Below are 21,937 nucleotides of genomic sequence, written 5' to 3' on the forward strand. Positions count from 1 at the left end.
TGTATTATGATAGGTTGTTTTTATATTTTGCTATATTGTATTGTTCTGGGCATGGCCCCATGTAAGCCGCCCCGAGTCCCCGTTGGGGAGATGGTGGCGGGATATAAATAAAGTTTTATTATTATTATTATTATTATTATTATTATTATTATTATTATTATTATTCCCCACCAAACCCACCTTAAAATCCAGGCAAAGATCCCAACGGATTCCCCACCAAACCCACCTTGAAGCTCGGGGGTGATGGGACTTGTAGTTCAATAATCTTGAAGCCCAGTGTGATGGGGCTTGTAGTCTAACAACCTTGTGCCCCAAGGTGATGGGACTTGTAGTCCAACACACCTGAATCACAGGGTGATAGGACTTGTAGTCCAGAAGCTCAGGGCATTGGGACTTGTAGTCCAACAACCTTGAAGCTCAGGGTGATGGGACTTGTAATCCACTGCACTTGAAGCTCAGGGTGATGGGACTTGTAGTCCAAGACACCTGAAGCTCAGCGTGATGGGACTTGTAGTCTAACAACCTTGAAGCTCAGGGTGATGGTACTTGTAGTCCAAGACACCTGAAGCTCAGGGTGATGGGACTTGTAATCCACCGCACTTGAAGCTCAGGGTGATGGGACTTGTAATCCACCACACTTGAAGCTCAGGGTGATGGGACTTGTAGTCCAACAACCTTGAACCTTGCGGTGATGGGACTTGTAGTCCAAGACAAATTGCATGTTTTTTTTTCCTCTTCTGTCCAAATACAATTTCTGCCCAATTCTGCATTTTTGGAAATGCCCGGAATTTCCGAAGTGACATTGCAAACCTTGTAAGCAACAGAAACCCAAATGCACCAGACCTTTTTTTTTAATAAACCCTGAGGCACCCTCCACGGAGCATCTCGAGGTGCGTTTCTGTTTCCTTTTGTGCGTTTCATTCCTCCGTCTTTCCTTTTCCGTTCATGGCAGAATTGCAATCGGACACAGAAAGCGCCCCGTGGCAAACCACGTGGCCAAAACGCACCTCCCTGCGATTGCATTCTCCCTAGTTGGGTTTCCCGTGCATTCGGAATCCCGTTCCTTTAACGAACGAGCCGTCCTTCCGTTCATATTACTCCATGTCCTGGATTTTGGCAAGTCAAGGAAACGTCCCTTCCGTTCGCACCAAACTATGTCTCCCATTGGGACGATTCCTGCAAGGAACGAAAGCTGCTGCCTGGGGAAGGTGGAAATTTGGAAACGTCTTGTTTTGTTTGGTTCCTCCATTTCAGTGGTTCTTTCCCGACCGGATCACGGCCTTCAAGGACTCCTCCAGGAGCCGGTTGGTCTTCTCCAAGTCGTCCCTCGAACCCCGGACCTCTTGCAGCGTCCGCTCCGTTTCGGCCGATCGAGCCTTTTCCTTCTCGAGTTCTTCCTTGAGCCGCACCAGTTTGGCCCAGACCTCGTAGTTCTCCTTCTCCAGGCTGCAAAGGGCACAGACATTGAGATCAATAACCCAATCTCATAGAATAATATTGTTGCTCCCCTAATAAATAATAATAATAATAATAATAATAATAATAATAATAATAATAATAACCCAAAATGCAGACTGTGCAAGGAAGCTGATGAAACCATCGATCATATCCTCAGCTGCTGTAAGAAAATTGCACAGACAGACTACAAACAGAGGCACAACTCTGTGGCCCAAATGATTCATTGGAACTTATGCCTCAAGTCCCACCTCCCAGCAGCAAAGAACTGGTGGGATCACAAACCTGCAAAAGTATTGGAAAATGAACATGCAAAGATACTGTGGGACTTCCGAATCCAGACTGACAAAGTTCTGGAACACAACACACCAGACATCACAGTTGTGGAAAAGAACAAGGTTTGGATCATTGATGTTGCCATCCCAGGTGACAGTCGCATTGACGAAAAACAACAGGAAAAACTCAGCCGCTCTCAGGACCTCAAGATTGAACTTCAAAGACTCTGGCAGAAACCAGTGCAGGTGGTCCCGGTGGTGATGGGCACACTGGGTGCCGTGCCAAGAAATCTCAGCCGGCATTTGGAAACAATAGACATTGACAAAATTACGATCTGCCAACTGCAAAAGGCCACCCTACTGGGATCTGCAGCATCATCCGAAAATACATCACACAGTCCTAGGCACTTGGGAAGTGTTCGACTTGTGATTTTGTGATACGAAATCCAGCATATCTATCTTGTTTGCTGTGTCATACAATAAAATAATAATAATAATAATAATAATAATAATAATAATAATAATACATCTCACAGTCCTAGACACTTGGGAAGTGTTCAACTTGTGGTTTTGTGATACGAAATCCAGCATATCTATCTTGTTTGCTGTGTCATAATAAAATAATAATAATAATAATAATAATAATAATAATACATCACACAGTCCTAGACACTTGGGAAGTGTTCGACTTGTGGTTTTGTGATACGAAATCCAGCATATCTGTCTTGTCTGCTGTGTCATAATAAAATAATAATAATAATAATAATAATAATAATAATAATAATAATAATAACTGCAAAAGGCCACCCTACTGGGATCTGCACGCATTCTCCGAAAATACATCACACAGTCCTAGACATTTGGGAAGTGTTCGACTTGTGATTTTGTGATACGAAATCCAGCATATCTATCTTGTTTGCTGTGTCATAATAAAATAATAATTATTATAATAATAAAACTTTATTTGTATTCCGCCCTATCTCCCCGAAGGGACTCAGGGCGGATTCCAACATAAAATGGCAAACATTCAATGCCTCCAAAAAGCAAACAAATATTGACATAAAAATCCCAGAGAAACCCCACATATAAAAATAACATTAAAACCTCACATCAATTTAAAGTCTAACATCAATAAATTAAACCTAACATCAATAAATCAAACTATGTGTAGTCAAAAAAATTATATAAAAATTATATAGAAATCCAAACAAGCATCCACATTAATGCATTTGGACCCAACTTTGACTGTCATAGCTCAATACGATGGAGTCTTGGAAGCTGTTTTACAAGGTCTGTCTCGGCTCGCCGTCAAATAGTGTTGATGCCTCACCGAACTACAACTCCCATGATTCCACAGTACTGAGTTCATACATAGTGCATAGCCAGAGTTCAGAAGCACTCGTCCCAAAATGCCAGGTTAGAACACAAAATCCAAAAGCTTAACATTAATCCCAAGGTATATCCATGAACACGGACACAGGAACTTCTCCAAAGATATATAGGCGTGAATAGGAACATGAAACAGGAATCTAGGCTGCAGAGACACCTCAATGCAATGGTTTATTGAAGATAGTATGCAAGCAAAAGCAAATCAAAGTTCAAAGTCACTAAAGCAAGGTACAAGGCGCTTAAGAATCTGGAAGAAAGGGTCCATAGAAATCCAAACACAAGGATAAACTTCTATCAAGGTCAGGGGTCCCCAAACTAAGGCCCGGGGGCCGGATGCGGCCCTCCAAGGTCATTTACCTGGCCCCCGCCCTCATTTATAATATATTTTTATATTAGTTTTAATTTTATATATATATATATATATATATATATATATATATATATATATATGAGTGATGGCATCACGGCAGCGGACAAAACAACAAAAGTAAACACCCCACAACCTCGAAAATTGACAGCACAACCCATCATCCATGCCTCTAGGTTGATACAACAAAAAGAAAAGAAAAATAAAGTCCTAATTAGAGGGTGAGGAATAATTGTTTTTATCCAATTGCTGCCAGTTAGAAGGCTAAGCTCTGTTCACTTGGTCCCCTAGCAACCCACTCAGCCCAGGGGACCCTTTACCTTCACTACCACCAATTCCTCAATACTTTATTTCTCATACTACCATACTTCGCCACAGCAACGCGTGGCCGGGCACAGCTAGTATATATATATATATAGATAATATTATCATGTTATACAATATAATACTAATAATAATACCATATAATAATATTAATTACATGTTATATATTACATATAATATTACAGTATAGTGGTATGGTTCAATATAGTAATATATAATGCTAATATTGTGCTATGCTAATAATATAATATATTGTATGTACATACAGCTGCTCTGAGTTCCCTTCGGGGTGAGAAGGGTGGGATATAAATGTAGTAAATGAATAAATAAATAATTTTAGACTTAGGCTCACCCACTAGACTTGAAGGCACACAACAACAACAACAACAACAATCCTAATTAAATTGACTATCTCATTGGCCTGATAGGTTTATGTTGGTTAAAATTGTTTTCATTTTAAAATATTTTATTGTTCTTTCATTGTTGTTGTTGTTTTGCACTACAAATAAGACATGTGCAGTGTGCATAGGGATTTGTTCGTATTTCTTTTTCAAATAATAATTTGGCCCCTCAACAGTCTGAAGGATTGTGGACCGGCCCCCTGCTTAAAAGGTTTGAGGACCCCTGATCAAGGTAATCGAAACTAGACCAAGGAACAGGATCATGAACTGGAACAAGAGATTCAAAATGCAAAGCTTTCGGGAACATGACTTGATAATCCAAAATACCCAGGAACAAGAACAAGAACCAGAAGAAAGCTCAAGATACAAGGCTTGCAGGAACTTGGCATAAAAGACCGAAGGAAACGTGGAACAAGAGTCCATGAAGCAGGAACAACCTCTCAATGAGCAAAGTTACCACCTCTGAGCTCACTCTCAGAAGCAGTTCCTCTTAAACTGGAATCAAGTTTTGGGCCCCGCCCCCTCCCCTAGCCCCGCCCCCTAACAGGCGCCGCAGGACAGGGATAGAAGCTCAGCCCTGCTTCAGAGCTCGTAACTCCGCCCATCCCAGTCCTGGCCACCCATTTGTTGGCCCCGTCCACAAATGGGGCGGCAGGCCAAATAAGTTTGGGAACCACTGGTGTAGACGTTCTCCCAAAGGTGGGCCTTTACCTTGCCATTTGCTCCTCGTAGTCCTTCTTCTGCGCCTCCAACTCCCTTTCCAACTCCGTGATCCTCTTCCGAAGAGAGTCAGGATCCTCCGAGTCGCAAAAGTCTCGATCCGGATTAGGAGGGGGATCTGGGGACCCGTTTTGCTCCGGATCTGGATCGGGACCCTTTCCGGGGTCATAATGGCTTCCCGGGGTCAGAGGCCGCTCTGCTTCTCGGACCGGCTTCCCGGTTTCCTGCGCGGAAGGGTTTTCCGCGTGGGGCAAATGCAGGAGCCTGGAGAGGCCGTGGGAGGAGGTCCGCTTGTGGCTCCGTCCAGCGGAGGAAGGAACGGGATGGAGCTGCGCCAAGGACGAGGACGAGGTCCAGAAGCTGCTCCGGAAAATGTCGTTTTCGCCCAAGCCCGGAACGGTCCCAAAGCATTTCCGGTTGGGAAGCGTCTGCGTCCGCTTCCGGGGCTCCGGAGCCGCCCTGGCCGGCAGTTCCCCGTGGCCTTCCGCGGAAGGGCCTCTCCCGGAGGGTTCTCCATCGTCTCTCTGGAAGCAAAGTTAGAAGCCGTTGACCGACAGTCTTGCACAAAGTGGAGGCCGTGCTTCCGATCTAATTCAGCGTGGAGTCACTCACCGCTTCCCAAAGGGTCCCGCTCCCGGAGGCCGCGGGGAAGGGGACGGCGTCCCACCCGACCGCGTTTCGAGGCCCCGGGTTCTTCGCGGGGTCGTTGGCTTGTTGCGGCAGAGGAGGCCTCTGGTCCTTGGAAGGCGGGAAGAAGCGCTCGTGCCCACGGATCAGGGCCGCCACGACCCTCTGGATCTGGGGGGTCCCTGCGGAAAAATGGATAGACCCCCACCTGGAGATGAAAAAGCGCCTTAAATGCTTATTTAAATGTATAATTATGCTGTTTTTCATGTATATTTTAATTTTTAAATTTGAAAGATTTTTAAATTTGATGTAAACTGTTTTTCTGATGTATAGGGTTGTATTGTAAGCCGCCCTGAGTCCCCTGATGGGTGAGAAGGGCGGGGGTAGAAATGATGCAATAAATAAATAAATAAATAAATAAATAAAAAGGGGAGCAAAGGGCGGCCGGGTTAAAGGGAGGCGGGGAAGGGGGCAAACGCCAGCAGCGACTTCTTCACGCTTCAGGACTTCTTCATCATCATCTTCTTTATCACTGTCATCTTCTGTTAGTGTATTCTGTTGTCAAGAGTGAAATGTTATATCAATTTTTTGTTGTTGGGTGTTGGCAGCTGTGTTTCTGGCAAAGCATTTCAGCAGCACAAGGGTTAAGCACAAGCCAGCTTGATGGATTGCCCACAGGACCAATAGGTCAGGGCTTCCGTTTGAACTGAGGAATGAGGGAGGTGCCAACTTGTTCAGATAACAGCCTCCGCAAGCTGAGAAGATGCGCCATGTGTCCGGAGAGTTATGGCTCTGAGTAACTGTAAATATATTGTATAATAAAGTAATTAGACCTACTGGGATCAGCAGTAAACAACGACTGGGCCGTCGTTTTGTTGGTGCCACTTTTTGCTGCTGCATCAAGTGGTCCTTCGGATGAGCAGACAGAGAGAACTGACTCATCAAAACAGTCAGGGTGGCGGACAATTGATTTAACTCCCTTCTTCAACTTCATCACCACACCATCTTCCTCTATTATTTCCTCTACTTATTTTATATTATTATTATATCATTTTAATACAATAACAAAAATTTTATTTGATTATTATTTAATATTATTATTATTATTATTATATTTTATTACTTTATTATTTTATTTATATTATTACATTATTATTATCTGCTGTTAGGAATTGTGGGAGTTGAAGTCCAAAACACCCAGAAGGAAGGTCAAAGTTGGCCCAGGCCTGGAGCAGAGGCATTATAGAACATACCACACCTTTCATGATGGTCACTGGGTCCTCCACTTTGGGCCGGATGAGGTTGACCCCAAAGACCGTGGCCAGGTTCTCCACGCTCATCTTGTTGGTCGCCGAGCAGAGATCGATTTCGTGCAGGAACCTGCCGGAAGAGAGTTACAGTTCAGGCTCAATGTCCAAAAAAGAAGTTAGATGTGCCAGGGATATGACATTGAATCACGCTGGAGAACCTAATGCTACAGAGGTGTTCTTCTCTAGGTCCTTCCTAGGTCCTCCAGTGCAATTCCATGGTATGCTTCCATTGGAAGTTGGCCATAGAATTACACTGGAGGATCTAGAAGTGCTAGTGAGTTCTCTAGGTCCTTCCTAGGTCCTCCAGTGCAATTCCATGGTATGCTTCCATTGGAAGTTGGCCATAGAATGACACTGGAGGACCTAGAAGTGCTAGTGAGCTCTCTATGCATTTCCTAGGTCCTCCAGTACAATTCCATGGTATGCTTCCATTGAAAGTTGGCCATAGAATTACACTGGAGGACCTAGAAGTGCTAGTGAGTTCTCTAGGTCCTTCCTAGGTCCTCCAGTGCAATTCCATGGTATGCTTCCATTGGAAGTTGGCCACAGAATGACACTGGAGGACCTAGAAGTGCTAGTGAGTTCTCTAGGTCCTTCCTAGGTCCTCCAGTGCAATTCCATGGTATTCTTCCATTGGAAGTTGGCCATAGAATGACACTGGAGGACCTAGAAGTGCTAATGAGCTCTCTAGCATTTCCTAGGTCCTCCAGTGCAATTCCATGGTATTCCTCCACCTCTCTAGTATTTCTAGTCCCCCAATTCATCTCTATAGCCAATGGCCAGTGGAGGCACATGACAGAATCGTGATGGAGGACTAGAAATGTTGGAAATGTGTTCTTTCTATAATTTTTCTAGGTCCTCCAGTGTAATTCCATGGTATTCTTCTGCTGGAAATTGAGCGTAGTCATACTGGAGGACGTAGAGAGTTGTTCTCTCTGGGCATTTTCCAGGTCCCCTAGAGTCAGCTCTATGGTACAGAGTCGATAGTTTGCTTCCACTGGGAGTTGACCATAGAGATACACTGGAGAGCCTAGAAATGCTACTTAGGTGTTCCCTCTAGTTGTGGTGGATGACCTAGAAATGCTAGGTGACCTCACTAGGCATTATTCAGTCCTGCAGTGCAATGGTATGATGCACTTTTGCTGGAAGCTGACCCTCAAACAGGCATGGGCAGACTTTGGCCCTCCAGGTGTTTTGGACTTCAACTCCCATAACTCCTAACAGCGGGTAGGATGTTGGGAATGGTGGGAGTTGAAGTCCAAAACATTTGGGGTGCCCAAGTTTGCCCATGCCTGCTCTAGAGTCACTCTGGAGGACCTGGAAATGTTCTCTCTAGGTTTGTTCTAGGTCCACCAAGGTGACACTATGGAGATAGTGGATACGGGGATCGTACTGGGCGCTTGCCAAGGAAGCGGGAGACGGGGCAACATACCTGCAGATGTAGCTGAGGAGGTTGTAATTGTCTCGGGGTAGAAGACCTAGCTGCTTCACCAACAGTTGGCCACCCTAGAAGGACATCAAGGCAGGTGGGTGGGTTTGCGACTCTTTTAGGGTGAGTTTGTAACAGTGAAGAGGCCCCGCCCCCACCCCAGCCCCACCCCTAGCCCTAAAAGGCCTCTCAGGAGAAATATAGAGGCTCAGCCCTGTCTCGGGCTCTTGGGAAGAGGCCCCGCCCCCACCCCTAGCCCCGCCCTTTAGTCCTAAAAGGCATCTCAGGAGAAATATAGAGGCTCAGCCCTGTCTCAGACTCTTGGGAAGAGGCCCCGCCCCCACCCCCAGCCCTGCCCTTTAGTCCTAAAAGGCCTCTCAGGAGAAATATAGAGGCTCAGCCCTGTCTCAGGCTCTTGGGTAGAGGCCCCGCCCACTCCTCTAGCCCCGCCCTTTAGTCCTAAAAGGCCTCTCAGGAGAAATATAGAGGCTCAGCCCTGTCTCAGGCTCTTGGGTAGAGGCCCCGCCCACTCCTCTAGCCCCGCCCTTTAGTCCTAAAAGGCCTCTCAGGAGAAATATAGAGGCTCAGCCCTGTCTCGGGCTCTTGGGAAGAGGCCCCACCCCCACCCCTAGCCCCGCCCTTTAGTCCTAAAAGGCATCTCAGGAGAAATATAGAGGCTCAGCCCTGTCTCGGGCTCTTGGGAAGAGGCCCCACCCCCACCCCTAGCCCCGCCCTTTAGTCCTAAAAGGCATCTCAGGAGAAATATAGAGGCTCAGCCCTGTCTCGGGCTCTTGGGAAGAGGCCCCACCCCCACCCCTAGCCCCGCCCTTTAGTCCTAAAAGGCCTCTCAGGAGAAGTATAGAGGCTCAGCCCTGTCTCAGGCTCTTAGAAGGAGCCTCCTTCTAAGAGCCTGAGACAGGGCTGAGCCTCTATACCTAGCCCCACCCTTTAGTCCTAAAAGGCCTCTCAGGAGCAATATAGAGGCTCAGCCCTGTCTCAGGCTCTTGGGAAGAGTCCGGCCCCCACCCCTAGCTCCGCCCTTTTAGTCCTAAAAGGCCTCTGAGTAGAAGTATAGAGGCTCAGCCCTGTCTCAGGCTCTTGGGTAGAGGCCCCGCCCACTCCTCTAGCCCCGCCCTTTAGTCCTAAAAGGCCTCTCAGGAGAAATATAGAGGCTCAGCCCTGTCTCGGGCTCTTGGGAAGAGGCCCCGCCCCCACCCCTAGCCCCGCCCTTTAGTCCTAAAAGGCCTCTCAGGAGAGGTATAGAGGCTCAGCCCTGTCTCATGTCTTGGAAGAAGCCACGCCCACTCCTCTAGCTCCGCCCCCTGTGTCCTTACAGGCGCCTCAGGTGCTCAGCCCTGTCTCCGGCACTTAGGAAGAGGCCCCGCCCCTCCCCTGGCCCCGCCCCCAAGTCCTAATAGATGCCATCACCGCCCCCCTGAATCTCTGCAGCGCCCACCAGGGGGCGGTAGGGCCCACTTTGGGAATCTCTGGTTTATAACATTAATTAAAGGACGAGCCTCAACTACCTTGGTCTCGTTTGCCGCCAGAATCTGTCCGCACAGAAGGAAGTCTTCGTATTGCGAACGAGGGACGACCGGTTCCGGAAGTTCCCGCAGGTAGAGCTTGAGCAGAGAGGCCACGGTGTGCACGTCCGTATCCCTGCCGGAGGGGAAAGCGCGTTACACGTGGGACAACCTTGGAGAGGTTTCCCTGCTCCTGCCTTGGAAGCGTCATTGCCTCTTTCATGGTGCGGTCCTGACCTCGAAAGGAGTTGCTATACTCTAGAAAGGTCATCTCTGCACCACAAACTGCCCTCATATCTTCAGATTATTATTATTATTATGGATTTCTTCATGCCCTCATATCTTCAGGATATTATTATTATTATTATTATTATTATTATTATTATTATTATTATTATGGCTATGAAATCTTCAGGACTTCTTCATGCCCTCTTATCTTCAGATTATTATTATTATTATTATTATTATGGCTATGATATCTTCAACTTCTTCTTGTCTTTATACCTTCAGGATATTATTATTATTATTATTATTATTATTATTATTATTATGGCCACTGTATCTTCAGGACTTCTTCATGCCCTCTTATCTTCAGATTATTATTATTATTATTATTATTATTATGGCTATGATATCTTCAACTTCTTCTTGTCTTTATACCTTCAGGATATTATTATTATTATTATTATTATTATTATTATTATTATTATTATGGCCACTGTATCTTCAGGACTTCTTCATGCCCTCTTATCTTCAGATTATTATTATTATTATTATTATGGCCACTGTATCTTCAGGACTTCTTCATGCCCTCTTATCTTCAGATTATTATTATTATTATTATTATGGCCACTGTATCTTCAGGACTTCTTCATGCCCTCTTATCTTCAGATTATTATTATTATTATTATTATTATTATTATTATTATGGCCACTGTATCTTCAGGACTTCTTCATGCCCTCTTATCTTCAGATTATTATTATTATTATTATTATTATGGCTATGATATCTTCAACTTCTTCTTGTCTTTATACCTTCAGGATATTATTATTATTATTATTATTATTATTATTATTATTATGGACACTGTATCTTCAGGACTTCTTCAAGCCCTGATATCTTCAGATTATTATTATTATTATTATTATTATTATTATTATTATTATTATTATGGCTATGATATCTTCAACTTCTTGTCCTCATATCTTTAGGATATTATTATTATTGTTATTATTATTATTATTATTATGGACACTTTATTTTCAGGACTTCTTAATTCCCTCCACATTTTCAGATTATTATTATTATTATGGCTTCGATATCCTCAACTTATTCTTGTCCTCATATCTTCAGGATATTATTATCATCATCATCATCATCATCATGGCCACTTTATCTTCAGGATGTCTTCTTTCCCTCATATCTTCAGAATATATTATTATTATTATTATTATTATTGACACTGTATCTTCAGGACTTCTTCTTGCCTTCATATCTTCTTCTTCTTCTTCTTCTTCTTATTATTATTATTATGGCTATGATATCTTCAGCTTCTTCTTGTCCCCATATCTGCAGGATATATTATTATTATTATTATTATTATTATTATTATTATTATTATTAGAGCCACTTCTTCATGCCCTCATATCTTCAGATTATTATTATTATTATTATTATTATTATTATTATTATTATTATTACTATGGCTATGATATCCTCAACTAATTCTTGTCCTCATATCTTCAGGAGATTATCATCATCATCATCATCATCATTATTATGGCCACTGTATCTTCAGGACATCTTCTTTTCCTCATATCTTGAGATGATGATGATTATTATTATTATTATGGCTACGATATCTTCAACTTCTTATTGTCCTCCTATCTTCAGGATATATTATTATTATTATTATTATTATTATTATTATTATTATTATTATTATTATTATGGCCACTGTATCTTCAGGACTTCTTCATGCCCTCTTATCTTCAGATTATTATTATTATTATTATTATGGCCACTGTATCTTCAGGACTTCTTCATGCCCTCTTATCTTCAGATTATTATTATTATTATTATTATTATTATTATTATTATTATGGCCACTGTATCTTCAGGACTTCTTCATGCCCTCTTATCTTCAGATTATTATTATTATTATTATTATTATTATTATGGCCACTGTATCTTCAGGACTTCTTCATGCCCTCTTATCTTCAGATTATTATTATTATTATTATTATTATTATTATTATTATTATGGCCACTGTATCTTCAGGACTTCTTCATGCCCTCTTATCTTCAGATTATTATTATTATTATTATTATTATGGCCACTGTATCTTCAGGACTTCTTCATGCCCTCTTATCTTCAGATTATTATTATTATTATTATTATTATGGCCACTGTATCTTCAGGACTTCTTCATGCCCTCTTATCTTCAGATTATTATTATTATTATTATTATTATTATTATTATGGCCACTGTATCTTCAGGACTTCATGCCCTCTTATCTTCAGATTATTATTATTATTATTATTATTATTATTATTATTATTATGGCTATGATATCTTCAACTTCTTATTGTCCTCCTATCTTCAGGATATATTATTATTATTATTATTATTATTATTATTATTATTATTATTACGGCCAGTCCAAAACACCTGGAGGGAAGGCCAGAGTTGGCCCAGGCCCGGTGTGGAACTATATCTCCCCGGACTCCATAGCAAGTGATGCCGAACGGCATTGATCCTGCAGCGGAGAGTCACGATCAATTGGGAGGCATGAGATCAATCCAAGTGATTGACGACCGGGACGGATGGCCTTGAGAAAGGCGCCACCTACTGGCCGAAGGAGGGCCTCTCCCCGGCGTCGAAGGCATCCCGGAGTTGCTTCACCAGGTTGTCTTGCCCGGGAAGACGGAAAATCCCTTCTTCGCGGAGGCCGTGGTCGCGGATGAATCCCGCGCATTTCTCCACCAAGATGGGGACGAGATGCGGCCCAAAGCGCTGCTCATAGGCCATGGTCTCCGCCAACTGCTGACCGAAAACCACTGCAACAAGAAAGACCCAAACCACAACCATGAGAAGAACATTCCCACATACATACATCTATTTATTACCGTATATACTCGAATATAAGCCTAGGTTTTCAGCCCTTTTTTAGGACTAAAAAATCCCCCCTCGGCTTATACTCAGGTGAGGATCCTGGTTGGCTTATATTTGGGTCAGCTTATACTTGAGAATATAGGGTACATTCATTATTTTTCTCTAATATTATTGGTATTATTGGCTTATATTCAAGTATATACGGTAATTCCCAAACCTTCATCATGAACTTTATGTAAATATTGCATAACATGTTTATATTGATCGTTTATAGTTTTAATGGTTTAATTTATAGTCCTATGTTATTGCTTTAGATGTGTGATAATACTGTTTTTATCGTATGCGAGGCATTGGATTTTTGCCATTTATTTGATGTGAACTGCTCTGAGTCCCCCCAGGGGTGAGAAAAGCGGTATATACCATATATACTCGAGTATAAGCCAACCCAAATATAAGCCGAGGCACATAATTTATCACCAAAAAACTGGGAAAACATAGACTCAAGTGTAAGCTGAGAGTGGTAAATTTCAGAAATAAAAATAGATACCAATAAAATTACATTAATTGAGGCATCAGTAGGTTAAATGTTTTTGAATATTTTCATCAAGCTCTAATTTAAGATAAGACTGTCTAACTCTGATTAAATAATTATTCTCGTCTTCTTCAATGTAAATGTGCCTATGTATCCTTTGAATAATAATAGAGTAAAATAATAAATGTAATAATAATAATAATAATAATAATAAATACAGGAAAATAATTCATGTAATAATAAATAGAGTAGAATAATAAATGTAATAATAATAATATCAGAAAGAAATAATAAATGTATTAATAATAATAAAATAGACTAAAATAAATGTAATAGTAGCAACAATAATAGAGTAGAATAATAAATGTAATAATAAAAATAATAAAAATAATATCAGAGTGAAATAATAAATGTATTAATAAATAATAATAATAATAATAATAATAATAATAGACTAAAATAAATGTAATAGCAGCAACAATAATAGAGTACAATAATAAATGTAATACAGTAGAGTCCCACTTATCCAACATAAACGGGCCAGCAGAACGATGGATAAGCTAATATGTTGGATAATAAGGAGGGATTACGGAAGAGACTATTAAACATCAAATTATGTTATGATTTTACAAATTAAGCACCAAAACATCATGTTATACAACAAATTTGACAGAAAAAGTAGTTCAATACGCAGTAATGTTATGTACTAATTACTGTATTTATGAATTTAGCACCAAAATATCACGATATATTGAAAACATTGAGTACAAAATTGCGTTGGATAATCCAGAACGTTGGATAAGTGAATGTTGGATAAGTGAGACTCTACTGTACCCAATTCCCAAACCTTCATCATGAACTTTATGTAAATATTGCATAACATGTTTATATTGATGGTTTATAGTTTTAATGGTTTAATTTATAGTCCTATGTTATTGCTTTAGATGTGTGATAATACTGTTTTTATCGTATGTGACGCATTGGATTTTGCCATTTATTTGATGTGAACTGCTTTGAGTTCCCCCAGGGGTGAGAAAAGTGGTATATAAATGCAATAATAAATAAATAAATAAGTTTGGTCCAGATCTGTCGTCGGCTGGGCTCAGGGCTCTCTGGATGCAGGTGAACTACAACTTTATACATATAAAATATTTTATACATATACATACACACGCATACACATGCAGATGATAAAATCTTATAAGTTAAGCTAAAAAAAAAGCATTAAAACATGAAACATCTTCCAACGGGTGGATAGTTGGCAGTTTAATAAACTTTTCCTATGTTTTGGAGACAGAACCAAGGAGGGAACGGCCTTGGTCACCCAGGAGTGTCCTGCCAAAGGGGCCTTTACCTCCCAAGGCAGAGCCAACCGCCCGGCGGAGGAGCTTGACCCACTCGTCCAGGTCGGACTGGGAGGCGGCCATCAGGACACAGGAGTCCGGCCCGGCCCGACTCGGGTCCCCCGAAATCCCTGAAGGCAAAGGAAGAAAAGGTGCAAAGATTGGGCTTCGGCCATTGGGCATCATCGTCATGCTCTCCAACAAAATCCCAAAGGAATTCCCCAAATAATAATAATAATAATAATAATAATAATAATAATAGATACATAGCCCGTTTGATTCTCCTGCGGGAGAGATAAAGCAGGGTATATACATAAATATAATAATAATAATAATAATAATCATAATCATAATCATCATAATAGATACATAGCCAGTTTGAGTCTCTTGCAGGAGAGATAAAGCGAGGCATAAATATAATGATAATTATTATTATTATAGATGCATAGCCAGTTTGTGTCTCCTGCGGGAGAGATAAAGCGAGGCATAAATATTATTATTATTATTATTATTATTATTATTATTATTATAGATGCATAGCCAGTTTGTGTCTCCTGCGGGAGAGATAAAGCGAGGTATAAATATAATAATAATAATATAATAGATACATAGCCAGTTTGAGTCTCCTGCATGAAAGATAAAGCAAGGTATAAATATATTTATAATAATAATAATAATAATAATAATAATAATAATAGATGCATAGCCAGTTTGCGTCTCCTGCAGGAGAGATAAAGCGAGGTATAAATATAATAATAATAATAATAATAATAATAATAATAATAATAATAATAGTATAGATACATAGCCAGTTTGAGTCTCTTGTCAGAGATATAGTGGGGTTTAAATAAATATAATAATAATAATAATAATAATAATAATAATAATAATAATAATAGATACATAGCCACTTTGTGTCTCCTGAGGGAGAGATAAAGTGGGGTATAAATAAATATAATAATAATACTAATTGCAGAAATAGAACTGAGTTGCTCTGAGTCTCTTTTGAGAGAGATAAAGCAGGGTATAAATCATAATAACAACAACAGTAACTTGGAGAGTTCCTTTGTGCATCAGATTGCAGAATTTGTGCAGTGTGACCCCACTTGAATGTGCCGTGGCTCAAGGCTATGGGATGCTGGGAGTTATAGTCTCCCAAGGCCTTTGGGGAACTACAGGTCCCAGGATTCCACTGGAATGACCGGAAGCCCCGCCACCCAGCCGTCAATGCTGGGATTCCCGTGCCATCCATTGCAACAAACCTGGGATGATTTCAAAGATGAATTTCCCGGCTTCGTCGGAGGAAGAGGCCACTTCTCGGATGCTGCTGCCCTGCAGATGCACCAGGCCCTGAGGCGGCAAAACAGGAAAAAAGAGCCCAAACACACACATTAATATTATTATCATTATCATTATTATCATCATCATTATTATTAATACCCCCTAAGGCAGCAAAACAGGAAAAGAGCCCAAACACACATTATTATTATTATTTTATTGTATGACACACCAAACAGGATAGATATGCTGGATTTTGTATCTATTATTATTATTATTATTATTATTATTATTATTATTATTATTATTTTATTGTATAACACAGCAAACAAGATAGATATGCTGGATTTCGTATCACAAAATCATAAGTCGAACACTTCCCAAGTGTCTAGGACTGGGTGATTTATTATTATTATTATTATTATTATTATTATTATTATTATTATTATTATAATATTATGACACAGCAAACAAGATAGATATGCTGGATTTTGTATCACAAAATCACAAGTCGAACACTTCCCAAGTGTCTAGGACTGTGTGATATTATTATTATTATTATTATTATATTATGACACAGCAAACAAGATAGATATGCTGGATTTTGTATCACAAAATCACAAGTCGAACACTTCCCAAGTGTCTAGGACTGTGTGATGTATTATTATTATTATTATTATTATTATTATTATTATTATTATTATTATTATTATATTATGACACAGCAAACAAGATAGATATGCTGGATTTCGTATCACAAAATCACAAGTCGAACACTTCCCAAGTGTTTAGGACTGTGTGATGTATTAATATTAATAATAATAATAATAATCAGAATCCTAGAATCCAGCCATGGGAAGAGGCAGGTAAGAAATAGTATTATTATTATTATTATTATTATTATTATTGTTATTATGACACAGCAAACAAGATCGATATGCTGGATTTCGTTTCACAAAACCACAAGTCGAACTCTTCCCAAGTGTCTAGGACTGTGTGATGTATTTTCGGATGATGCGTGCAGATCCCAGCAGGGTGGCCTTTTGCAGTTGGCAGATCATGATTTTGTCAATGTCTATTGTTTCCAAATGCCGGCTGAGATCTTTTGGCACGGCACCCAATTATTATTATTATTATTATTATTATTATTAGTATTATTATTATTATTATTACCACCACCCCCCTAAGGCAGCAAAACAGGAAAAGATCCCAAACACACATTATTATTATTATTATTATTATTATTATTATTATTATTATTATTATTATTATTATTGCCCCCTAAGGCAGCAAAACAGGAAAAGATCCCAGACACATTATTGTTGTTGTTGTTGCTGTTGTTGTTATTATTATCAACCTGCCGGTACCTGGGGCTTGAGGTCGTCCTGGTCCTTGAAGTAGTAGAGGTGTGGCCCTTGGAGGACGAAGTACCGCTGCTGCCAGTTGCGGACGATGGAGCGCTGCTTCTTCAGCCAGCCGGCCTTGAGGGGCCCCGGGGCCACCGGGCCCTTCGCCTCCAGCGCCATCACGCTCTGCGACCGCACTAAGGGAGGGAGGCAAGCAAGCAAAGAAAGAAAGAAAGAAAGTCAGCCCCAAAAGCCCTTTGCACAGTGGTTGGGGAGCTTTGCAATGCAATGCACACCCATGCAGCCCAGGCCCACCTTGCATGAGGAAATGTTACCCCAAAAAACCCTTTGCAAAGTTAAGGTGCTTTGCAATGCAATGCAGACCCATGCAGCCCAGGCCCACCTTGCAAGAAGAAATGTTACCCTAAAAAGTCCTTTGCAAAGTTGCGGTGCTTTGCAATGCAATGCACACCCATGCAGGAAACCCATGCACACCAGGCCTGCATTTGCACAGTTGAGGCGCTTTGCAATGCAATGCAGACCCATGCAGCCCAGGCCCACCTTGCAAGAAGAAATGTTACCCTAAAAAGTCCTTTGCAAAGTTGCGGTGCTTTGCAATGCAATGCACACCCATGCAGGAAACCCATGCACACCAGGCCTGCATTTAATAATAATAATAATAATAATAATAATAATAATAATAATAATACTTTATTTATACCCTGCCACCATCTCCCCAAGGGGACTTGGGGCAGCTCACAATGTTACAAAAGTAACAGCGCAAATACATTAACAATATACACAGTTTAAAACACAAGAAGATAATAAAATATATTTGCACAGTTGGGGCGCTTTGCAACGCAATGCAATCCCACGCAGCCCAGGCCTGCCTTGCAAGAAGAAATGTTACCCCAAAAAGTCCCTTGCAAAGTGGGGCGCTTTGCAATGCAATGCAGACCCATGCAGCCCAGGCCTGCCTCTCAGGGAGGAAAATTTCTCAAACAAATGAGGATTTTTTTTTTGGTGAACGCAGCAAGCTATTTGTGAATTTAAAGGAAATGATGGCAGAGATTAGGTTGCAAAGGGACTTCCTTTTCACTGCGGGGGCGGGAGGCGTTTGCAAAGACAAAAAGAAAGCAAAATTACTTATTAAAGGCAGTGATTATTATTATTATTATTCCCCACTTAATCTCTCGAAGGAGACTCAAAGCAGCTATGTATCTATTATTATTGTTATTGTTTTTATTTATACCCAACTTTATCTCTCTCAAAGGAGATGCAAAGCAGCCATGTATTTTTGTTGTTGTTATTATTATTATTATTTGGATCAAGACCCAAAGCAGGTGCTATTGTTGTTTTTCTCTGCATTAAGATCCCAACCAGCTATCATCGTCATCATCATCATCATCATCATCATATTATTATTATTATTGTTATTCCCTCTCTACAATAAGACCCCAACCAGCTGTCATCATCACTATAATCTTATATTATTATTATTATTATTATTATTATTATTATTATTATTATTATTCCCTCTCTACAATAAGACCCCAACCAGCTGTCATCATCATTATAATCTTATTATTATTATTATTATTATTATTATTATTATTATTATTATTCCCTCTCTACAATAAGACCCCAACCAGCTGTCGTCGTCATCATCATCTTATTTATTATTATTATTATTATTATTATTATTATTATTATTATTATTTCTCTGCATTGAGACCCCAAGCAGCTATCATCATCACATTATTATTATTATTATTATTATTATTATTATTATTATTAGCATTATAATTTTCCCTCTGCATTGAGACCCCAAGCAGCTATCATGATGATGATCATCATCATATTATTATTATAATTATTCCCTCTGCATTGATACCCCAAGCAGCTATCATCATCATCATCTCCTCCTCCTCTTTAGCATTATTCCTTCCCTGCATTGACTCCAATCATCACATTATTATTATTATTATTATTATTATTATTATTATTATTATTATTATTATTATTTTATTGTATGACACAGCAAACAAGATAGATATGCTGGATTTCGTATTATTATTATTGTTATTATTATTATTTTATTGTATGACACAACAAACAAGATAGATATGCTGGATTTCGTATTATTATTATTGTTATTATTATTATTATTTTATTGTATGACACAGAAAACATGATAGACATGCTGGATTTCATATCACAAAATTACAAGTCGAACACTTCCCGAGCATCATCATCATCATTATTATTATTATTATTATTATTATTATTAATTATTCCCTCTCTGCCCCAAAGCAACTTACAACATTAAAAACAAGGCAAGCTCATGAAATTTAAAATATTCCAATAGAACTCAACACACATATTTCTAAACACAAAGAGCCTAGCAAGTGAAGATGGGGCAAAAAAAAAAAAAGGCTGCCTAGGGTGCATCTACACTGTAGAATTAATGCAGTTTGACGCCACTTCGTTTGGAGGCAAAGGAGGAAAAATAGCTTTGCAAAAATGCATCTCTTGTGGTTCTGGCGCCATTTCAAGGGCCACAACATACCTATTTTGTCCATTCGCAGGCCGAAATCCCAGCTCCGCGGCAGCTTGAGAGACATAGTCCACAAATCCGAGACCCTTCTTAGGATGGAAAAACAGATAATTATATTTTCGAAAAATGCCTTATTTTTTGGTTGGCAAGAAAAAGGCGAACCGTGCCACCCGCTTCCTCCTCGGCATGTCAGGAAGCCATAGAACGGCCGCTCTTCTTTGACTCTCCAGATTTATTTTCCAAAGAGGTTTCTTATGAGATCGATTCGGGATCTGTAGATCTCCAAGGACAAAAGGGGGACGATTTTGGTTTGGTTTTTTTTTTCCGCGAGAAAACAAAAAGTTTTGCAGAAAGAAAGTGATAAAACGGAGCAGATTTCTGCAAAATGTGAGCAGAGCGGCGAGGCCTGGGCGCATGAGGAAGTGGCGCAGGCGGTGCGGTCGCAAAGTCACACGAAGCTTGCGCGGCCGGCCCGCCGACTCAGGAAGCGGGTGACAAACACCAGAGAAGAGGCCTCCTGGGATTTCCAGTCTTGCAAAGGAGCATCCGCACTGCTTTAAACCACACTTGGCTCCATGCCATGGCAGTTTTAGTCTCCCAAGGTCTTGAGCCACACGTGGAGTGCAAACTAGAACTCCCAGGATCCCTTTGCACTGAGACATTGCAATGAACAAGGCGCCACACGGCATTTGTTTCGCCCCAAGCAAAGGACCTTGCAAAAACTACAACTCCCGGGAATTCAGAGCCATTGCATTTAAAGCGAAAGTAGATGCAACCTAAGGCAAAGGCCCTTGCAAAAACTACAACTCCCGGGAATCCGTAGCATGCACAGAGCCATTGCATTTAAAGCATAGCACTACGCTGCATTCATCTGAAAGTAGATGCAACCTAAGGCAAAGGCCCTTGCAAAAACTGCAACTCCCAGGATCCCATTGCACTGGCCCAGTGTAGATGCCACTTATACTTATTTAAGGTGAAGGCCCCTGCAAAAACTACAACTCTCGAGATTCTATTGCACCGAGCCATTGCAAGGGTGGCGCCAAGCTGCATTCATTCGAAAATGCAGATGCAACTTACTTAAGGCAAAGGCCCTTGCAAAACCACAACTCCCGGGATTCTATTGCACTGGGAGTTATAGTTTGGAGTACTATGTAAACCCGTAAAGGCCATCTGGTCCGCCCCCAATCTAATTTAACAGGAGGCACCACCCGAGCCCTCCCGACAGATGGCCATCCAGCCTCCAGAGAAGAAGATTCTAAGAACGGCGCTCACTCCAATACGTTTTTTTTATTTAACAATAACATTACAGTATATAAATAGGGTAAAATACCTTTGTACAATATGTCACAATATTTCTGACGGTCAAAACAACAGAACAAAACCCAAGGTGTGTCTCTGCCGAAACAAGAACGAGAGGAAATGCGGACGGGACGAGGAGGAGCGGCAGGAACAAGGAAGAAGCGGGCAGTGCGGACGGGAAGGAAGGAAGGAAGGAAGGAAGGAAGGAAGGAAGGAAGGAAGGAAGGAAGGAAGGAAGGAAGGAAGGAAAGAAGGAAGGAAAGAAGGAGGAGACGGCGGCACAAAGTAGGGTTGGAAATAGACATAGAGATCTATCTATCTATATATATATATATATATATACTGATAGAGAAAACCGTGTGTCCCGCATCTATGTCACCGTCCCTCGGTTACGGGGTCCCGGGATCTGCAGTTTCCCAAGGTCTTCGGCTCCCGGGATCCCGTCGCCCTGAGCCGTGGAAATGGTGCCAAACTGCATGAAATGCAACATGTGTTCTCAGAAGGGTAGTATGGTAGAATTTGACTTGATTGACAGCTGTCAATTATCTTACGAGGCAACCGGGGGGGGGGGGATTATGCCCTGCAAGAGGCATTTGACTTTTTTGCTTTATTGACAGCCGCCAATCTCCCACACTTTTGCACGAC

The 21,937-nt window shown here is 40.8% G+C and overlaps 1 protein-coding gene across 2 annotated transcripts; it reads right to left on the reverse strand.

Annotated features, from left to right (window-relative positions):
• Nucleotides 1-833: 833 nt before the first annotated feature.
• Nucleotides 834-21,867, reverse strand: arhgap25 (Rho GTPase activating protein 25). Of its 2 annotated transcripts, none has more exons than XM_062961067.1 (11): nt 20,006-21,867; nt 17,458-17,633; nt 16,075-16,162; nt 14,824-14,943; nt 12,675-12,882; nt 9,824-9,956; nt 8,301-8,374; nt 6,817-6,938; nt 5,544-5,740; nt 4,923-5,455; nt 834-1,446 (listed from the first exon to the last, which is right to left on the reverse strand). In XM_062961067.1, exons 1-11 carry the CDS (start codon nt 20,058-20,060, stop codon nt 1,251-1,253), a joined length of 1,902 nt encoding a protein of 633 aa, XP_062817137.1. In that variant the 5' UTR covers nt 20,061-21,867; the 3' UTR covers nt 834-1,250. The 2 variants fall into 2 exon arrangements, with proteins under 2 accessions (XP_062817137.1, XP_062817138.1); XM_062961068.1 differs by having other exon boundaries at nt 18,347-21,867.
• Nucleotides 21,868-21,937: the final 70 nt, after the last annotated feature.

The sequence above is a fragment of the Anolis carolinensis genome, unplaced genomic scaffold, assembly GCF_035594765.1.
Source record: "Anolis carolinensis isolate JA03-04 unplaced genomic scaffold, rAnoCar3.1.pri scaffold_8, whole genome shotgun sequence".
In the NCBI taxonomy this organism is placed as follows: Eukaryota; Metazoa; Chordata; class Lepidosauria; order Squamata; family Dactyloidae; genus Anolis; species Anolis carolinensis.